The sequence below is a fragment of the Rhinatrema bivittatum genome, chromosome 4 (genome assembly GCF_901001135.1).
Source record: "Rhinatrema bivittatum chromosome 4, aRhiBiv1.1, whole genome shotgun sequence".
Classification (NCBI taxonomy): Eukaryota; Metazoa; Chordata; class Amphibia; order Gymnophiona; family Rhinatrematidae; genus Rhinatrema; species Rhinatrema bivittatum.
In genome coordinates this window covers 250191805-250208754 of record NC_042618.1, presented here as the reverse complement: position 1 = coordinate 250208754, position 16950 = coordinate 250191805, and the positions used below count along the sequence as shown (strand labels likewise).

Here is a 16950-nt window from a genome sequence, read left to right as displayed (position 1 = left end):
CAGAGCCTTGCTCCTTTATGTATACTAGGCAATTTTTGTATAATCGTACTAATATCTACTGGTGTATATGGTTTATAAGCTGCAATGGGTGGCTGTTGCCCATTATCTCTTAGGAAGATAGGAAATTCTTTCAATTCCACATTATCTTTCTTGTTTCTTACTCCCTTAGAAGGTGGCGCGTTTAAATCTTGTATACATTTTAACCATATGTCTAGACCTTTTTGGATAAATTCCAAATCTTCTGACTCCGTACAATATTTGTTGATTAATTCCCTTATTTCTGAAAGCTGTGCTTCAGTTACTGGCCCTTCCGGGTGGCAAGGAGTGTTTATATTTGCATTGCCTAATTCTGTCTTAACAGTGGTCCACCATGGAGCCCCATATGAACCTTCCTCATTCGTTTTAATCCTTTCTTTAATCATCTCTGGTGTCAAGGATGACCCTTGAGCCGTTTCTGTTAACCGACTCTGTGGGGTTTCTGATAACACATTAGCCCGTAATTGCTGACAGTCCTTGCCATCGGCAGGTGTCAGGTGCACTAATCCCTTAATTTTAAAGTTATCTGTTCCAGGGAAAAGCTCAGCAGCTTCCCGTTCAAATTTAGCTGCTTGTTCTAAGTCCGGATATAAGGGTTTAGGCTTTTGTACAGGACCTTTCAACGGACCATAGCCTGCTGGTATAGGCATTAAAATTTCGTGATCACTGTCTTCCAGCAGGGGACATGTAGTCACATATGGGGGCGGATTTAGGGATTTTGATCCTATCTCACCTATAACCTTATTTTTCTTTTTTATTTCTTTATCAGCTGTATATAAGTCACCTGTCACTGAAAATAAATTCCAGACATGCAGGTGTTTCTTTAGACTATTTTTCTTTTTATTATCTTGTAGGAATGTTAACAATGGCAATAAATGACTAAGTTTCAAAGATCCTTCCATGGGCCAGGAAAGAAAGGAATCTTTAGCAGAGTATTTACCCCATTTGTCATTCGTTTTCTTAATAAGGTCTTTCTCAAATGGAAATAAATTAATTACATGCTGGACAGCCGTACATGTATCATCACTGTTAACATATAATGTACGTACCGTGTTAGGCTTTCCTAATTGTCCTTCTGGGACCCTTTTAGGGGTTGGGTGTGTGTTAACCATTTTAAACTGTCGTTTACTTAGTCTACGCACATATAACTGTATATAGTAACCAAAACAAAATAAGAACACAAAATATATACACGCTAATATCAACCCACACAGTAAATACAAGAAAAACAACAATTGCTGCAGCGTTAAAACCTCAGGCGCCTTTTCTCAAAACTATCACCACGATTTACACAGGACTCTTGGCCTTTAATTACCGATTGGGCTGCAGCTGATCAATCTGAGCCCTAGCGAATCAAACCAAGAGAACGTAAACCTTCTACTCTTCCCAAGAAATAATCAGAGTTGCTTCCGCAAACATGTGACAAATGCGCGCATTCTCCACCAATTGTTTGTAATAACAACTCTGACTAAGTCTTAAATCACACAATAATATATTTATTATACTGAGTATAAGCAATGGTATACGCAGGAAGCAAAGGTATACTTACAACATGTACATAGCACATCTATGGTCTGGAACATTTGCTTAATTTTTTCTTTTTGCAAGCTCTTTTTATATACATTTTCTGTAAGCTAATTGATAACTACTATTTGTTCCAAAACCACAAGATTTCAGTTAACCTTGCTGCTAAGTGCAGCTACTCTTTGTTCCCGTTTAATCTTATCTTACTTCATATGCACAAACTTTCTTCACAGATACCCTTTTTCAGATCTGTTATCTTCACAGATACCCTTTCTCAGACCTGTCATCTTCTTATCTTATGCTCATCCTGTGACTTCACTTGTTGACGTTTCACCTGGATTCTGCTAATGTGTGTGTTACTAGGCCATAGTTCATATGTTGCTTTACAAAACTAGGCCATAGTTCACCATAGCTTCTTCTTCTTTCTTCAGAGCCTTAATTCATTTTGAGGCCTCTGGTATTTTTTCCATTAGTATGTTCTACAACAGATAATCCCGCTTCTGCCACCATATATGATGCCCTTGGAGTCTGTTCTGCTTTTCAACAGTTTAATTACAAAATGTTCAGCAAGACAGAATGAAAATGGCTGCTTACCTCAGCAGACTGACAATGCAAGAAAGGTATTTCCAAAAGAGCACAGCTCTCCATTACAGCTTTCTTCTTCTCCCTAGGGCCTATCTAACTCTCTCAGGACCTCACCTTTGTATCCCTTACCTCAGGGAAACACCCCCAGCCGAGGATCCCTTTCCTGTCTGTCTTAAGGTGGACCGGCAACAGTACAGAATTAGAAGCCAAAATGTCCGATCTGGATTCTTTATTGGACAGAGACAAATATCTTTAGGCAAGCCCGACTCAGGCCGAGTTTTGCCCTCTTACAATGGGGCTGCGTCAGGGGCTACAACATACAAACAAATAAGGCACACTAATAAACAAATATAAATCATAAAAAACACATATTTTAAAACTGACACATAAAATGGTAACATCCATATAGGTGGTGTAACATGTAAAACAGAAAAATATAGGAAGATGTGTATCTGGGAAACTATTAAATGTTCTTAATTGGAAATGTATTGCCTTTACCTCAGCTTTATCATTTTAGGATTTCTGAGTATCCTGGTTGAAAATTATAATTGTGCATCAGTGGTCTGAAACATGTTAATAGAAACAGGGGTTTAAAATTAATAAAATCATCATTACAAAAACACTTTGTGATTATCCAATCTTATAAAAAAATGTACCTCTGGCAGATTGTATTATCCTGTGCCGCAGGTATCTTATGATTGCCAATAAAAGAGAAAAAAATATTAAGGAATTCATTTCTCCTTCTGCTTTACCCACCACCCGTTTCAAAGATAAAAGACCACCAGGTCATCGTCCATGTGGAAATTGTTCTGTCTGTGGTGTAAATATGAAAACAACAACATTAAATATCCCCGGTAATAATAAAGAATTTAAACTCAAAACTTTCACTAATTGCAAAAGTAAAGGGGTTGTTTATTTTGTATTCTGTCCTTGTAATAAAATATGCATTGGGAAAACTATTAGACAATTTAATAAAAGAATTATCGAGCACAAGAGTAGTATTAATAGGAAAATTGAATCCAAACCATTAGTATCACATACATTGGAGAAAAATCATAAATTTGAGGTTTATAAATTTTATGTATTACAACAAGTTGTTCCTAATTGGAGAGGAGGGGATTTGGACAATTTACTATTACAGATGGAGCAGAAGTATATATTTGAATTTAAGACTATGGAACCTAATGGTTTAAATTTAGACATAGATTACTCTGTTTTTCTTTAAGTTTTTTTACTTTGTTCCCTGACTTGGTTTATTGTATTGCCTTTTCCTAGTTTATTGTTTATGGCCTTAATAATTTTTTCCGTCCGTATTCATATAATTTTTTACCAACGCATATAGGGCCCCCTTTCTTTAGTTTATTTTAGTTTTCTAAGTTCTATATTGTCAGTTTTAATATCGGCTCTTATTCTTGATTTTTAAGGTTTATAATAAACTTTTTCTCTCTCTATTTTTAGCGGTCAGGCGTGAGTACAATCATTTTTATTTTGGTTTTGTTATTATTATTAACTGAGGTGTGGCTTCACATTTTTATGTTTGCAGTGGTTTATCACACATTGTGTCCCTTTTTTTAAATAATTTTTTGTCTGTAGTTTTAGTATTTTCTTATTATTCATCATTTTGTATTAATCATTACTATTTTTAATTTTTATCCCATTTGGTTGTATCTTTGCAGTGGTATGCATTATTTATTTTCAGTAGTCATAGACTAGGTTTAACTTAGTTTCTAGATGAGGTTTTATTTTGTTTCATCTATGGTCTGTTCCCCGTGTTTATATAGTGACATCTTTCATTAGACTGTTCCTTTTATTTCAGTATTTTTTCCCTTTTTTAACCCCATTTCATCGCACTTTTATTTATTTATTTATTTTTTAAAAATAAGGTCAGTCTTAGGTAGTCTATATGCACCCTTTTTTCCTTTGTTTTCCTTTTAAAACGCGGAAAGTTTTAAACGGCAATCCACAGCCGCACATTTACTATGTACATACGGGCATTTTTAGTCCACGCCTCTTTTTTTGATGGACAACTTTTTTGGCGCCTTTTTAAAGTGGTTTTAAGGTTGCCAGCATCTGTAGGTTTTCCTTTTACGATCGGAGAGAGAGAGAGTTTGTTGCCACTATGAGACTAGAGATTTTTCAGCGCACCAAATCGTAAGAATTATCATTGCTAGGCTTTAGTTTTCTATTTATATTTATACTATGTGTCCGACTAAGAAAGCCGCATTTACGTTGGATTCTCTATTTTAGAATATTTTTTTTCGTAAAGCGTTTGTTTTTTTTAGATAATATGGGTCCAATATAGTTTTTCGGAGTGACAGTGGTAGTTTTTGCAGTGCATAACCATATACACAAGAATAGTGCCATGGTTTTAAAGTGATGTATTTGTTAGGCTTCAGTTTTCTATTTTTATTTAAGCTATATGTCCGACTGTGAAAGCGGCATTTATGTTGGATTCTCCATTTTAGAATATTTTTTGGCAAAGCGTTTGTTTTTCTAATAGTATGGGTCCAGTATAGTTTGTTTGAGTGACCGTGGTATTTCTGCAATGTATAACTATATATACAAGAATAGTGCCATTGTTTTAAAGCGATGTAATTTTTTACAGTACTGAAGAGCGTTGGTTTTTAAATAACACTGCGGCATAGGATAATACAATCTGCAGAGGTACATTTTCTATGAGATTGGATAATCACAAACATAAAGTGTTTTTGTAATGATGATTTTATTAATTTTAAACCCCTGTTTCTATTAACATGTTTCAGACCATTTGATGCACAATTATAATTTTCAACCTGGATACTCAGAAATCCTAAAATGATAAAGGTGAGGTAAAGGCAATACATTTCCAATTAAGAACATGTAATAGTTTCCCAGGATCACATCTTCCTATATCATTTTTCTGTTTTACATGTTACACCACCTATATGGATGTTACCATTTTATATGTCAGTTTTAAAATGTGTTTTTTATGATTTATATTTGTTTATTAGTGTGCCTTATTTGTTTGTATGTTGTAGCCCCTGACGCAGCCCCATTGTAAGAGGGCGAAACTCGGCCTGAGTCGGGCTTGCCTAAAGATAGTTGTCTCTGTCCAATAAAGAATCCAGATCGGACATTTTGGCTTCTAATTCTGTACTGTTGCCTCCACGGCTTGGTTAGATAGCTTCCCTTGCTGTTTCATCAGTCCATCACTTTTAAGGTGGACAGGGCCAGATAGCTGGAGCCATTCCGTTAAGGCAGTCTGAGGCTCTCTGTCATATACTCTATCACAAGGACATAGACAGACCTTATGAAATTCATCCTGATGGACATATCATGGACCCATTCAGCCTGGCTCACAGCTAGTGCAGCTACCTCCTCTTTTCCAGCACAGCTTCTGAACAGCCTTCTTCAGGTCCTCAATCTATACAGAAAAATAGGATTACAAAGTTTAGTGTGCACTGTAGATGCAGGGCGACTGAAATGATAAAGGGGATGGAACTATTCTATGAGTAAATGCTAAAGAGTTTAGGGTTCTTCAGTTTGTAGAATAGACGGCTGAGGGGAGATATGATAGAGGTCTATGAAATAAGTGGAGTGGAATGGGTAAATGTAAATCAATTGTTTACTCTTTAAAAAAAAGTACAAAGACTAGGGAATATACAATGAAGTTACTAGGTGATACATTTAAGAAAAATAGAAGAAAGTATTTTTTATTCAGCCATAATTAAACTCTAATTTGTTGCCAGAGGATGTGGTAAAAGCTGTTAGTGCAGTGGTGTTTAAAAAAGGTTTAAACAAGTTCCTGGAAGAAAAGTCCATAAACCATTATTAAGATGGACTTGGGGAAATCTACTGCGTGTCCCTGGGATAAGAAACATGGAATCCATTGATCTTTTTGGGGTCCTGCCAGGTATTTGTGACCTGAATTGGCTACAGTTGGAAATGGAAACAGGATACTGGGCTTGATGAACCTTTGGTTTGACCTAGTATGACAAATCTTATGTTCTTATGTGTTTATGTTTTAAGTGCTCCTGCAACAGTTGTCTAATCAGTTGAAGCATGGGATTAGACATCAGGTCAATAAGTAGCATCCAGAAGCAAATCCTGAATTTGCAAAGAGCAATAACTGTACCCTTTCCGAACCTGTACTCATTTTAGTGCTGTCATTTCTTCTCATACTTTTCAAGTTGGGTAGATAGAAATGCCTCTTTAAGTGAAAGCTTTGTACAAAGTAGGATCCAGGCACTAAATTATAATTAAAATCATTTCAGAATGATCAAACGACCACTTTTAAACAATGAATATTTTCATGTTTTATGTTCTGTTCTTATTGGAGTCAATCATGAGTAGGCTGCAAAGTACTTGGATACTTTAATTATGCATACTTTGTAGCTAAGTTTCAGGGAAACCACCCAGGTAAGTCTCTTTGAAAATTAGTCTAAAGTACATTTGCCAAAAGCATCTACTTACTTTGTACTTGCTATTTGTATGGGGGAGGGGGAAGGGTGAAAAAAGCACACACAGTTTTGAAAATTTCATGTGTGTATTATTTCCTCCCCAGACCTAAACACCCTCCTTCCCCTCCTTGTGAATAATTCTTTTTAACCCATATAAAAGTATGCATAATTAAGCCCATGTGTACTTTTATCCAAATACAAGAGGGCCGTTTTTCAGTAAATGCCTAGTTACCAGGCTTGAAAATCACCCTTATAAGAACTTGTTTGCTTGTTTTAACTGTGCAGACTTCATGGATCAATTGTTTCTTTATCTGTCATCATCTAATATTTTATATGTTTAATTTCTAGGTAACGGATGTTGGAGTAATAGCACTGGTCAGTGGAATGTGCTCTCAGAGTTTAAAGGTATAGTTAATTCACATGCTTCTTACTGCAAGTTAGCAAAGAGATTATGTCAATAACTAGCTGATAGCCACTGAAAATTCAAGGGAGGATATTTCAGCTTGGAGGCGCTCAGCATTCTATGTAACCAGGCTGATTCTGGCACTCTATTCCCCAGCACTCTTGTCCCCTCTACCTCCCAGCCCAATTGCACCATTCTCCAGTACTCCTCCTTCACTGCCTCATCCCAGCACAGCATGACTCATGTAATCTCTTTTCCCCACAGCCAGACCACTGGGCTGACCCTACACTCTCTTCCCTTCGCTCCACAGTCTGACCCCAGCACTCTTTCTTCCCAATCTGTGTGTTGGTGGGTTGGGTGATAGTGAGTGGGGTGGAGAATCTGTTTTTCAATGGGGTGGACTCTGTGTGTGAGTGAGTAGGCAGGATGTGGGGTACAGTGTACAGGTTGTATGTGCATATCAGCATTTGGTAGGCTACAAGGTCCCTATGTACTCTCCTCCCCAGTCCCTCAGGTAACCTTATCCTCCTTCTCCCCTCCCGCCATCCTTCCCTCGTTGACATTCTCAACTGATGCAAATATAACTCTCCTTACAATCCATGCTCTGGAACCTTCTTCAAAGCCCTCAAACAAGAGGCTTGCTTTTTTCTCTGCCTTCTGGTTAACCAATCCTTAGAAACCGGAGAATTCCCCCACACCTTGAAAAAGACCTCCATATTACCTATTCCCAGTACGTACCAGGATCAGTCCAGACAGCTGGGTTATGCCTCCCCTCCAGCAGATGGAGTCAGAGAGAAAACTGAAAGCACCCCCTAGATATACTGGTGTGCCTCCTGCGGTCCTTCAGTATATTCTCTGACTCCAGCAGATTGAGAGGCATAACCTGCAGTTCTGGTCTGGTCAGTTTCTCGGTACTGGGAAATATAAAAAAAAAAAAAAAAAAGAGAGACAGGGGGCAAGATCAATTGGTTCGTCTTTTCTGTCCTCTGTCTGCCTGTTTGTCTGTGTCAGTTTGTCTTGCGCTGCGAGTTTGCAGCTCAGTGTGTGGCAGGCTCGGAGGGTAATACCCTCCTTTTATTCCCGGGATAGAGTGTCCGTGTGGCTGGGGGAGAGCTTACCGGTGGGCCGGTCACCCTCCCCCCCCAATACCAGGGATTTGTCCCTGAAGGGGGTTTAAAAAACAAAAAAATAGTTGTAATGAGGTTTGGTTTTTTTGTGTAGAGCCATTTAAGACTTGTTGGGGACAGGCAGTGAGCTCACCCTGCGTAACCCCGGCCTGCCCGTGCCTTTCGGACCCCGGAGGGGGTGGCTAGTTCACCCGGCGCGCGTTAGCGTTTAGGATCTCTCCTCACCAGTCTTTTTTGGCGCCTTTTTTGCTGACGGTTCAGGGCTCCCTCTCATGATGCCGCGATCCTCGGCTTGCCTGACATGTGGGGAGGCGGGGGCGCGACTCTCCCGAGAGGGTCTCTGCCCCGATGTATTCCCGGGGGTGAGGGACCCTCGGGGGGGCCAAGCGCTGCCCCCAGCCGGTCTCCTCGCCCCTCTGCGTCGCGGCACAGCAGCGCCTCCGGCAGCCGATCTTCGGCCCCTCCTCCATCGGGGAGGAGTGCGGCGGCCATCTTGGCCACGCGGCAAGATGATTCTTCAGTATCGGAGGAGGAAAACTCCCCTCCTCCCTCGCCAGACGCACGAAGCCCGTGCTCCCAGCCCGATTTGGGGTCTCCTCGAGGCCCCCCCTCATCGGATGCCCCGAAGAAAAGTTTAAAGAGGTCAGTGCCGTTTTCATCGGATTTTGTGCTTTTAATGCACGAGGCTTTTTTGCAGGCAGAATCCGGCTGGGAGCCGGAGGTGCCCCCTCCCCCGAAGGTTCCCAAAACAACTTCCTTGCCCCGGGGGAGTCCGCCGGGGGTGGGGTCCGCCGGGGCTAAGGTTCCCCGCCCGCGGGGGGGGGGGGGGGGAGCTGAGGACCTGGGAGATACAGGAGCCGCTCCAGATTCCCCGGGGGCTCCGGATTTGCTGACGACGGACGAGCAGGGGTCCGTAGAGGGGGATGACCCCCAGGTGCTCCGTTTGTTTGGTAAAGAGGAGTTAAGCTCCCTTATTCTACACGTGCTGCAGGAGCTAGAATTAACGACACCGCCTCAGGAGGCGGACTCGTCCACGGGGGATATCGCGATGGCAGGGCTTCGGGCCCCCCCTCAGACTTTTCCTTTCCACCACAAGGTCTTGCAGATTGTCTCGAAGGAATGGGAACTGCCAGAGGCTTCCCTGCGTGTGAATCGAGCCATGGAAAAGTTATATCCCTTACCTAAGGATTCATTGGAGCTTTTGAAGACACCCGCGGTAGATTCGGCTGTCACAGCTGTGGTCAAGCATACGACTATCCCCGTGACGGGGGGTATAGTGTTGAAGGACCTCCAAGACCGCAAGCTTGAGGTCTTATTAAAGCGCATTTTTGACGTGGAGGCACTGGGAGTCCGGGCGGCGGCTTGCAGCAGCCTTGTGCAGAGGGCCAACCTCCGCTGGGTTCAGCAGCTGCTGACCACGCAGGAGCTCCCTCCGGGCGAGGCTGAGCAGGCCAATTGTGTCGAAGCGGCGGTCGCTTATACAGCGGATGCCTTGTATGACTTGTTGCGCACCTCGGCTCGCATTATGTCCTCGGCGGTCTCAGCCAGGAGGTTGCTGTGGCTCCGTCGTTGATCGGCGGATGCCACCTCCAAGGCGAGGTTAGGTTCCTTCCCCTTTAAGGGCAAGTTGCTGTTTGGCGAGGAGCTGGATCAGCTCATTATGGACCTGGGTGACAACAAAGTTTACAAGTTGCCTGAGGATAAGCCTCGGCAACCTCGGTCGTTTGGTAATGCCAGGGCTCGCTTTCGGGGGCAAAGGCGTTTCCGTGGGGGAAGAGGGGGTTCCTTTTCCCAGCGGCAGCAGGCGACAAGAACCCAGTCCTGGTCGTCTTCCTTTCGCGGCAGGAGGCCTCTACGCGGGGTTCTTCCCAAGGTTTTGCTGCCATCAAGCCCGCACAATGAAGGTGCGCGGGCCCACTCCTCCGTTCCCGTTATCGGAGGTCGGCTGTCCCGGTTCTGGGAGGAGTGGGTCAAAATTACTTCGGATCAATGGGTCCTCGACGTGGTTCGGTACGGCTACGAGTTGGATTTTGTACGTCCCCCCCCCCAGGATCTCTTTATGATATCGCTGTGCGGCCCGGTAGAAAAACAAATAGCTATAGCCCAAACGGTCGCTCATCTACAGGCTCTGGGGGCGGTGGTTCCGGTCCCGCGGGACCAGCTCCGGACGGGTCGGTATTCCATATACTTCCTGGTTCCCAAGAAGGAGGGCACCTTCCGACCCATTCTGGATCTCAAAGGAGTAAACAAGGCGTTGCGTGTGCCCCACTTCCGGATGGAGACCCTCCGATCTGTTATTGCGGCCGTCCACAAGGGAGAATTCTTGGCTTCTTTGGACCTGACAGAGGCCTATCTACACATCGGAATACGAGAACGGCATCAAAGGTACTTGAGGTTCATGGTGATGGGGGACCACTACCAGTTTTGTGCCCTCCCCTTCGGGTTGGCCACCGCGCCGAGGGTGTTCACCAAAGTTCTCGTGGTGGTAGCGGCTTCCCTCTGCCGACAAGGCGTCCTTGTGCATCCCTATCTCGACGATTGGCTCATTCGAGCAAAGTCGCATGCGGCCTGCACCCGGGCGGTCTCCTTAGTGGTTCACCAGCTTCAGGCGTTGGGTTGGGTAGTCAACTTCGTGAAGAGCAGACTCGAACCGACCCAACAGCTGGAGTTCCTGGGAGCTCGGTTCGACACCTTGGTGGGCAAGGTTTTTCTTCCGCAGCAACGCATGCTCAATCTCATGACTCAGGTACGGCGCCTGTTGGAGCTCGAGATTCCCACGGTCTGGGATTATTTACAAGTCATTGGTCATATGGTGTCTACTATGGAAATGGTACAATGGGCTTTTGCGCATATGCGTCCATTACAAAGAGCACTTCTATCTCGGTGGGATCCCCGTTCGGAGGATTATGGGATAGAATTGCCTTTGCTGGAGCCGGCTCACTCCAGTCTCTCTTGGTGGTTGACTCCAGACAATCTCCTACAGGGGGTGGACCTCGAACCCCCGTCTTGGTTGGTGGTGACAACGGATGCCAGCCTGTCGGGCTGGGGAGCGGTCTGCCAGTCCCGTGCAGTCCAGGGCACCTGGTCGGCGCTCCAAGCGACTTGGTCCATCAACCGATTGGAGACCAGAGCGGTCCGCCTGGCCTTGCGTTGCCTCCTTCCACTGGTACGCGGACGAGCAGTAAGAGTTCTGTCGGACAATGCGACCACAGTGGCGTACATAAATTGACAAGGAGGCACAAGAAGCCGAGCGGTAGCGACAGAGGCGGCGCTGTTGATGTCCTGGGCGGAAAGGCACATAGAGCGTCTCGCGGCCACCCACATTGCCGGCGTGGACAACGTTCAGGCGGATTACCTCAGCCGGCAGCACCTAGATCCAGGAGAATGGGAGCTCTCGTCGGAGGCGATGGCTCTCATCACGCGGCGTTGGGGGACTCCACGCTTGGACCTCATGGCGACCCGCCGAAATGCAAAGGCGGTGCGCTTCTTCAGTCGGAGGAGAGAGAGCACGCGTCGGAAGGGGTGGACGCGCTAGTCCTTCCGTGGCCTCGTCACATTCTTCTTTATGTGTTCCCCTCCGTGGCCTCTGGTAGGGAAAGTGCTAAGATGCATAGAGTCCCATCACGGTCCGGTGATTCTCGTGGCTTCGGAATGGCCACGGCGTCCATGGTTCGCGGATCTGGTCAACTTGGCAGTCGACGGACCACTGCGTCTCGGTCATCTTCCCAATCTTCTTCGTCAGGGTCCAGTATTTTTCGATCTGGCGGATCATTTTTGTCTGGTGGCTTGGCTTATGAAAGGAAGCAGTTGAAGAAGAGAGGTTATTCGGATGCGGTGGTGTCTACTCTCCTTCGGGCGCGTCGGTCTTCCACTACGCTCGCCTACGTGAGGGTTTGGAAGGTTTTCCATGATTGGTGTGACACGGCGGGTGCCTCGGCCAGACGTTCCTCCGTGGCGGATATCCTTATGTTTTTGCAGGATGGCCTGAAGAAGGGGTTGGCGTATAATTCGCTTCGAGTTCAGGTGGCAGCCTTGGGCTGCTTGAGGGGTAAGGTCGAAGGCTCTTCCCTTGCGAGTCATCCAGATGTGGCCCGTTTTTTGCGAGGGGTTAGAAACTTGCGTCCTCCCGTCAGGCTTCCCTGTCTGTCTTGGAACTTGAACTTGGTACTCCATGGTTTGTGTGCGGCTCCGTTTGAACCTATCAAGGCGGCTTCCTTAAAGGATCTGACTCTCAAGACGATTTTTCTTGTGGCCATTTCCTCGGCTCGCCGTGTTTCGGAGCTTCAGGCTCTCTCTTGTAGGGAACCATTTTTGCGCATCTCGGCGTCGGGAGTTTCTCTACGAACTGTTCCTTCCTTCTTGTCTAAGGTGGTCTCCACGTTTCATGTCAACCAGACGGTGGAATTGCCTTCCTTTTCGGACGAGGACCTCCAGTCTTCTCAAGGTAGGGATTTGAGACGTCTTGACGTTCGACGGATTCTTTTGCGCTATTTGGAGGTTACCAACGATTTTCGAAAGTCGGATCACCTTTTCGTGTTGTGGAACGGTCCCAGGAAGGGGCTTCCAGCTTCCAAGGCTACGATTGCACGCTGGTTAAAGGGTGCTATTGCGTCCACGTATGTTGCCTGCGGTAAGCCGGTTCCCGCTGGGCTCAAGGCTCATTCTCTGCGTTCTCAGGCAACTTCGTGGATGGAGAATCACTTGGTCTCTTGTCAAGAGATCTGCAGGGCGGCCACGTGGAAATCCTGGCATACTTTTTCCAGGCATTATCGACTAGATGTCCGTGGCCCCCTCACAGAGTCCTTTGGGAGCAGTGTGATTCGAGCGGGACTCGCAGGGTCCCACCCCAGTTAAGGCGGCTCGGGTACATCCCAGCTGTCTGGACTGATCCTGGTACGTACTGGGAAAGGAAAATTAGGTTCTTACCTTTGCTAATTTTCGTTCCCGTAGTACCATGGATCAGTCCAGACGCCCGCCCTTGGTACTTTCTGGGAGTCCGCTCGTATTCTATCTTTTCCATTGCAGTTTGTCTTGCGACAGATGCCACAGTGTCATGGGGCCGTTTGCCATTTTATAGTGTTCTTATTGTACACTTGTGGTGTCCTGTTTGTTGTTTCTGGTTTTTACCTGTTTTCAAGGATGTTGCTACTTGATCTGTTCACTGTTTTAAAAAAAAAAAAATTTGGGGGGGGTACTTTGAGTGTAGTGCTTAAGTCATTCCTTCTGCTTTGATATCACATATACTGAAGGACCGCAGGAGGCACACCAGTATATCTAGGGGGTGCTTTCAGTTTTCTCTCTGACTCCATCTGCTGGAGGGGAGGCATAACCCAGCTGTCTGGACTGATCCATGGTACTACGGGAACGAAAATTAGCAAAGGTAAGAACCTAATTTTCCTTTTTAAAATCAAAAACTAAAGATACAACAGACCTTAACAATTACAGACCAATTGCTTCTCTCACTTCCCTGGCAAAACTAATAGAATCTGCAGTACTACATCAGTTAACTGATTTTCTCTCAGAGCACAATATTCTTCATATTAATCAACATGGATTTAGAAAGGGACATTCTACAGAAACACTTTTACTATCTTCTTTTGACACTTTCTTCCGCGCTTTCGACTCATATACAGATTACATTATAGTTTTTTTAGATATTTCTTCTGCTTTTGATACAGTGGATCATCAAATTCTCATTTCAGGTCTAAAATCTATAGGCATTACAGGAACAGTTTTGAATTGGTTCTCATCATTCCTCTCAGATCGTCCCCAACAAGTTAATTATAATCATCACTCTTCCACCCCTTATACCATTAATTCCGGCGTCCCTCAAGGTTCATCATTATCCCCCATTCTGTTTAATATATACCTCCTTCCGTTATGTAACATTCTATCTTCTCTCAACCTACAATTCAAAATCTACGCAGACGATATCCAGTTCTTCGTCCCATATAAAACATCTTGGTCAGCAACACTATCCTTGGTCTCTCTCTACTTATCTGCCATAAACTCCTGGCTCTCCCATAACTGGCTAAAATTAAACTCTTCAAAAACTGAAATTATACATTTATCCTCTATCTCAGACTGTTCAATAGGTCCACCACCACAACTGTCAATAAACAACACCACTATACCCATAACACGTCATGCCACAAACCTAGGAATAATCATAAACTCAGATCTCTCCATGAAACAACATATTTCCTCACTCACTAAAAAATCTTTTTACAAACTACGGCTTTTAAAACATCTTCGACCATTATTTTAATACCGTGATTACAGAACTGTTCTTCAATCCCTAGTCTTTTCCGGACTCGATTATTGCAATGCACTTTATCTAGGACTACCAGATTCCTCACTATACCCCCTTCAACTGATCCAAAATAGTGCAGCCCGAATACTAACTAGGACTCCTTTACACTACCACATCACTCCGATTCTCCAATCATTACACTGGCTCCCCATAAAGTTTAGGATAAAATACAAAATTCTTTCCACTATCCATGGTTTAATTCACAATCCAACTTCCTCTTGGCTCTGTTCATTATTACGGATCTACAAACCTGCACGACATTTAAGATCACTTACTCAAAATCTCCTAGATATTCCCTCACCCAAACAAGCCAGACTAGATGTTACCAGAAAGAGAGCTTTCTCGGTAGCCGGTCCTATCCTATGGAATTCACTTCCAAACCCTCTCCGGTCAATATCAAATCCTTCTCATTTCAAAAAATCACTCAAAACCCATTTGTTCCAACTCGCATTTCAAACATTTACTCAAGATCAAATATAATACTCATCTCACTCTATCGCCTCATTCATCTTACTCATTCCACTCTCCCCCTTCCATTCCCTCCACCACTTTTTATTCCTTTTCGGTTAGTTATGTCATCAATTTTCTTCTTATGCCTCTCCCTCCCCTTCCTTCCCTTCCCCTGCAATAGTAAGTCCCATGGAAACAAATCCTTCGTTCTATTTATTTTGAGTAATTAATTTGATTTATTTTTAAGCCAGAACTTCTTCTAGCTATTAGTCAATTTTATGTATATTTTAATTTAATTTAACTTTGATTGTTCTTTTTTAAAATTTTTATTTTAGTTAATGTAAACCGTTTTGACAAAAATTTATTTTTTATAAAGCGGTATATAAACACTTTAAAATAAATAAATAAATAAATAATTGCTTTTCTGCTATGGCTGTGGCATAGGCTTGCCACACTAAGTCCACTCACTACTGCACTGCTTGGTGTTCATCGGATGATAGTTTGCCTCCCTGTACGCCATGCAGAATGCATCAACCATAGCTACTTCAACTTGTGCCAGCAGGTCCCTCTCTCCCCAGTGGCTGCACTGTATGCATTTTAGCTAGCTCTGGCGTTTTTGGTGTGCCTGCTGTACACATCCCACTGTACTTGGGTCTGTATAGAGCTGACGTGCGTATGTGCACTCCAGCAGCAACTATTCCTCACTATAAGCCTTCCTCTATAGCCTGCTGTGTCAAGTACTGGAGCTCATGTATGCTGGTACACATAAGTGCACCCCATCAGCCACCCGCTGTAGACTGCTGGGAGATTTAAGTCTTCCCCCAGAGCTGGGTCTGTTGGAGACAGGAGGGCTATGCATGTGTGCTGGCAAGCACACGCACACTACACCATTTCCTAGCAACAGACAGACACAACAACGCCAAGCACATCTACTAGATAAATGAAGCTTGACCGACGTGCCGCAGATGCGCAGTAGAGAGCAACTCTACCGCGCATGCGCGGGCAGCACGTCGGTCAGAGCTTGCCTGTAACAAAAATGGCGCGGCGAGGAGTAGGAGCAGTAGCGGCGGTGAGGAGCAGTAGCGGCGGCAGCGGCGTGCGCGAGGGAGGGAGGGAGGGACCTCCCCCGGACATTTCCATATGCGCCATCCAAAGGGGTTGTGAATGAGCTGAGAGAGGGGGAGTGACTGAAGGGAGGGGGGAGAGAGTGACTGAGGGGAGGGGAGGGGGGAGAGAGTGAGGAGAGGGAGGAGAGGGGGAAGAGTGAGGGGTGGGGGGAGGGAGGAGAGTGAGGGGAGGGGGAGGGAGACTAGAGGGTGAGGGAGAATGAGGGGAGGGAGGGAAGAATGAGGGGTAAGGAAATGGACTGAAATAAAATGTTAATGTAGCCCGTTGTTAAGAACATAAGAAAATGCCATACTGGGTCAGACCAAGGGTCCATCAAGCCCAGCATCCTGTTTCCAACAGTGGCAAATCCAGGCCATAAGAACCTGGCAAGTTCTCAACAACTAAGTCTACCCCATGTTACTGTTGCTAGTAATAGCAGTCTATTCCATGTTACCATTGCTAATGGCAGTGGCTATTCTCTAAGTGAACTTAATAGCACGTAATGGATTTCTCCTCCAAGAACTTATCCAAACCTTTTTTAAACACAGCTATACTAACTTCACTAACCACATCCTCTGGCAAAAAATTCCAGAGTTTAATTGTGCGTTGAGTAAAAAAGAACTTTCTCCGATTAGTTTTAAATGTGCCCCATGCTAACTTCATGGAGTGCCCCCTAGTTTTTTACTATCCGAAAGAGTAAATAACCGATTCACATCTACCCGTTCTAGACCTCTCATGATTTTAAACACCTCTATCATATCCCCCCTCAGTCGTCTCTTCTCCAAGCTGAAAAGTCCTAACCTTTTTAGTCTTTCCTCATAGGGGAGTTGTTCCATTCCCCTTATCATTTAGGTAGCCCTTCTCTGTACCTTCTCCATCGCAATTATATCTTTTTTGAGATGCGACGACCAGAATTGTACACAGTATTCAAGGTGCGGACTCACCATGGAGCGATACAGAGGCATT

The 16950-nt window shown here is 44.5% G+C and overlaps 1 protein-coding gene across 4 annotated transcripts in view; it reads left to right on the top strand.

The window, feature by feature from the left end:
- The window catches only part of AMN1 (antagonist of mitotic exit network 1 homolog), a 325940-nt gene that overhangs the window by 249033 nt on the left and 59957 nt on the right, over positions 1–16950 (top strand). For all 4 annotated transcript variants that reach the window (XM_029600018.1, XM_029600014.1, XM_029600015.1 and 1 more), the window contains one exon: positions 6933–6989. In XM_029600018.1, the coding sequence (XP_029455878.1) occupies positions 6933–6989 (57 nt within the window). The remainder of the gene's footprint in view (positions 1–6932; positions 6990–16950) is intronic.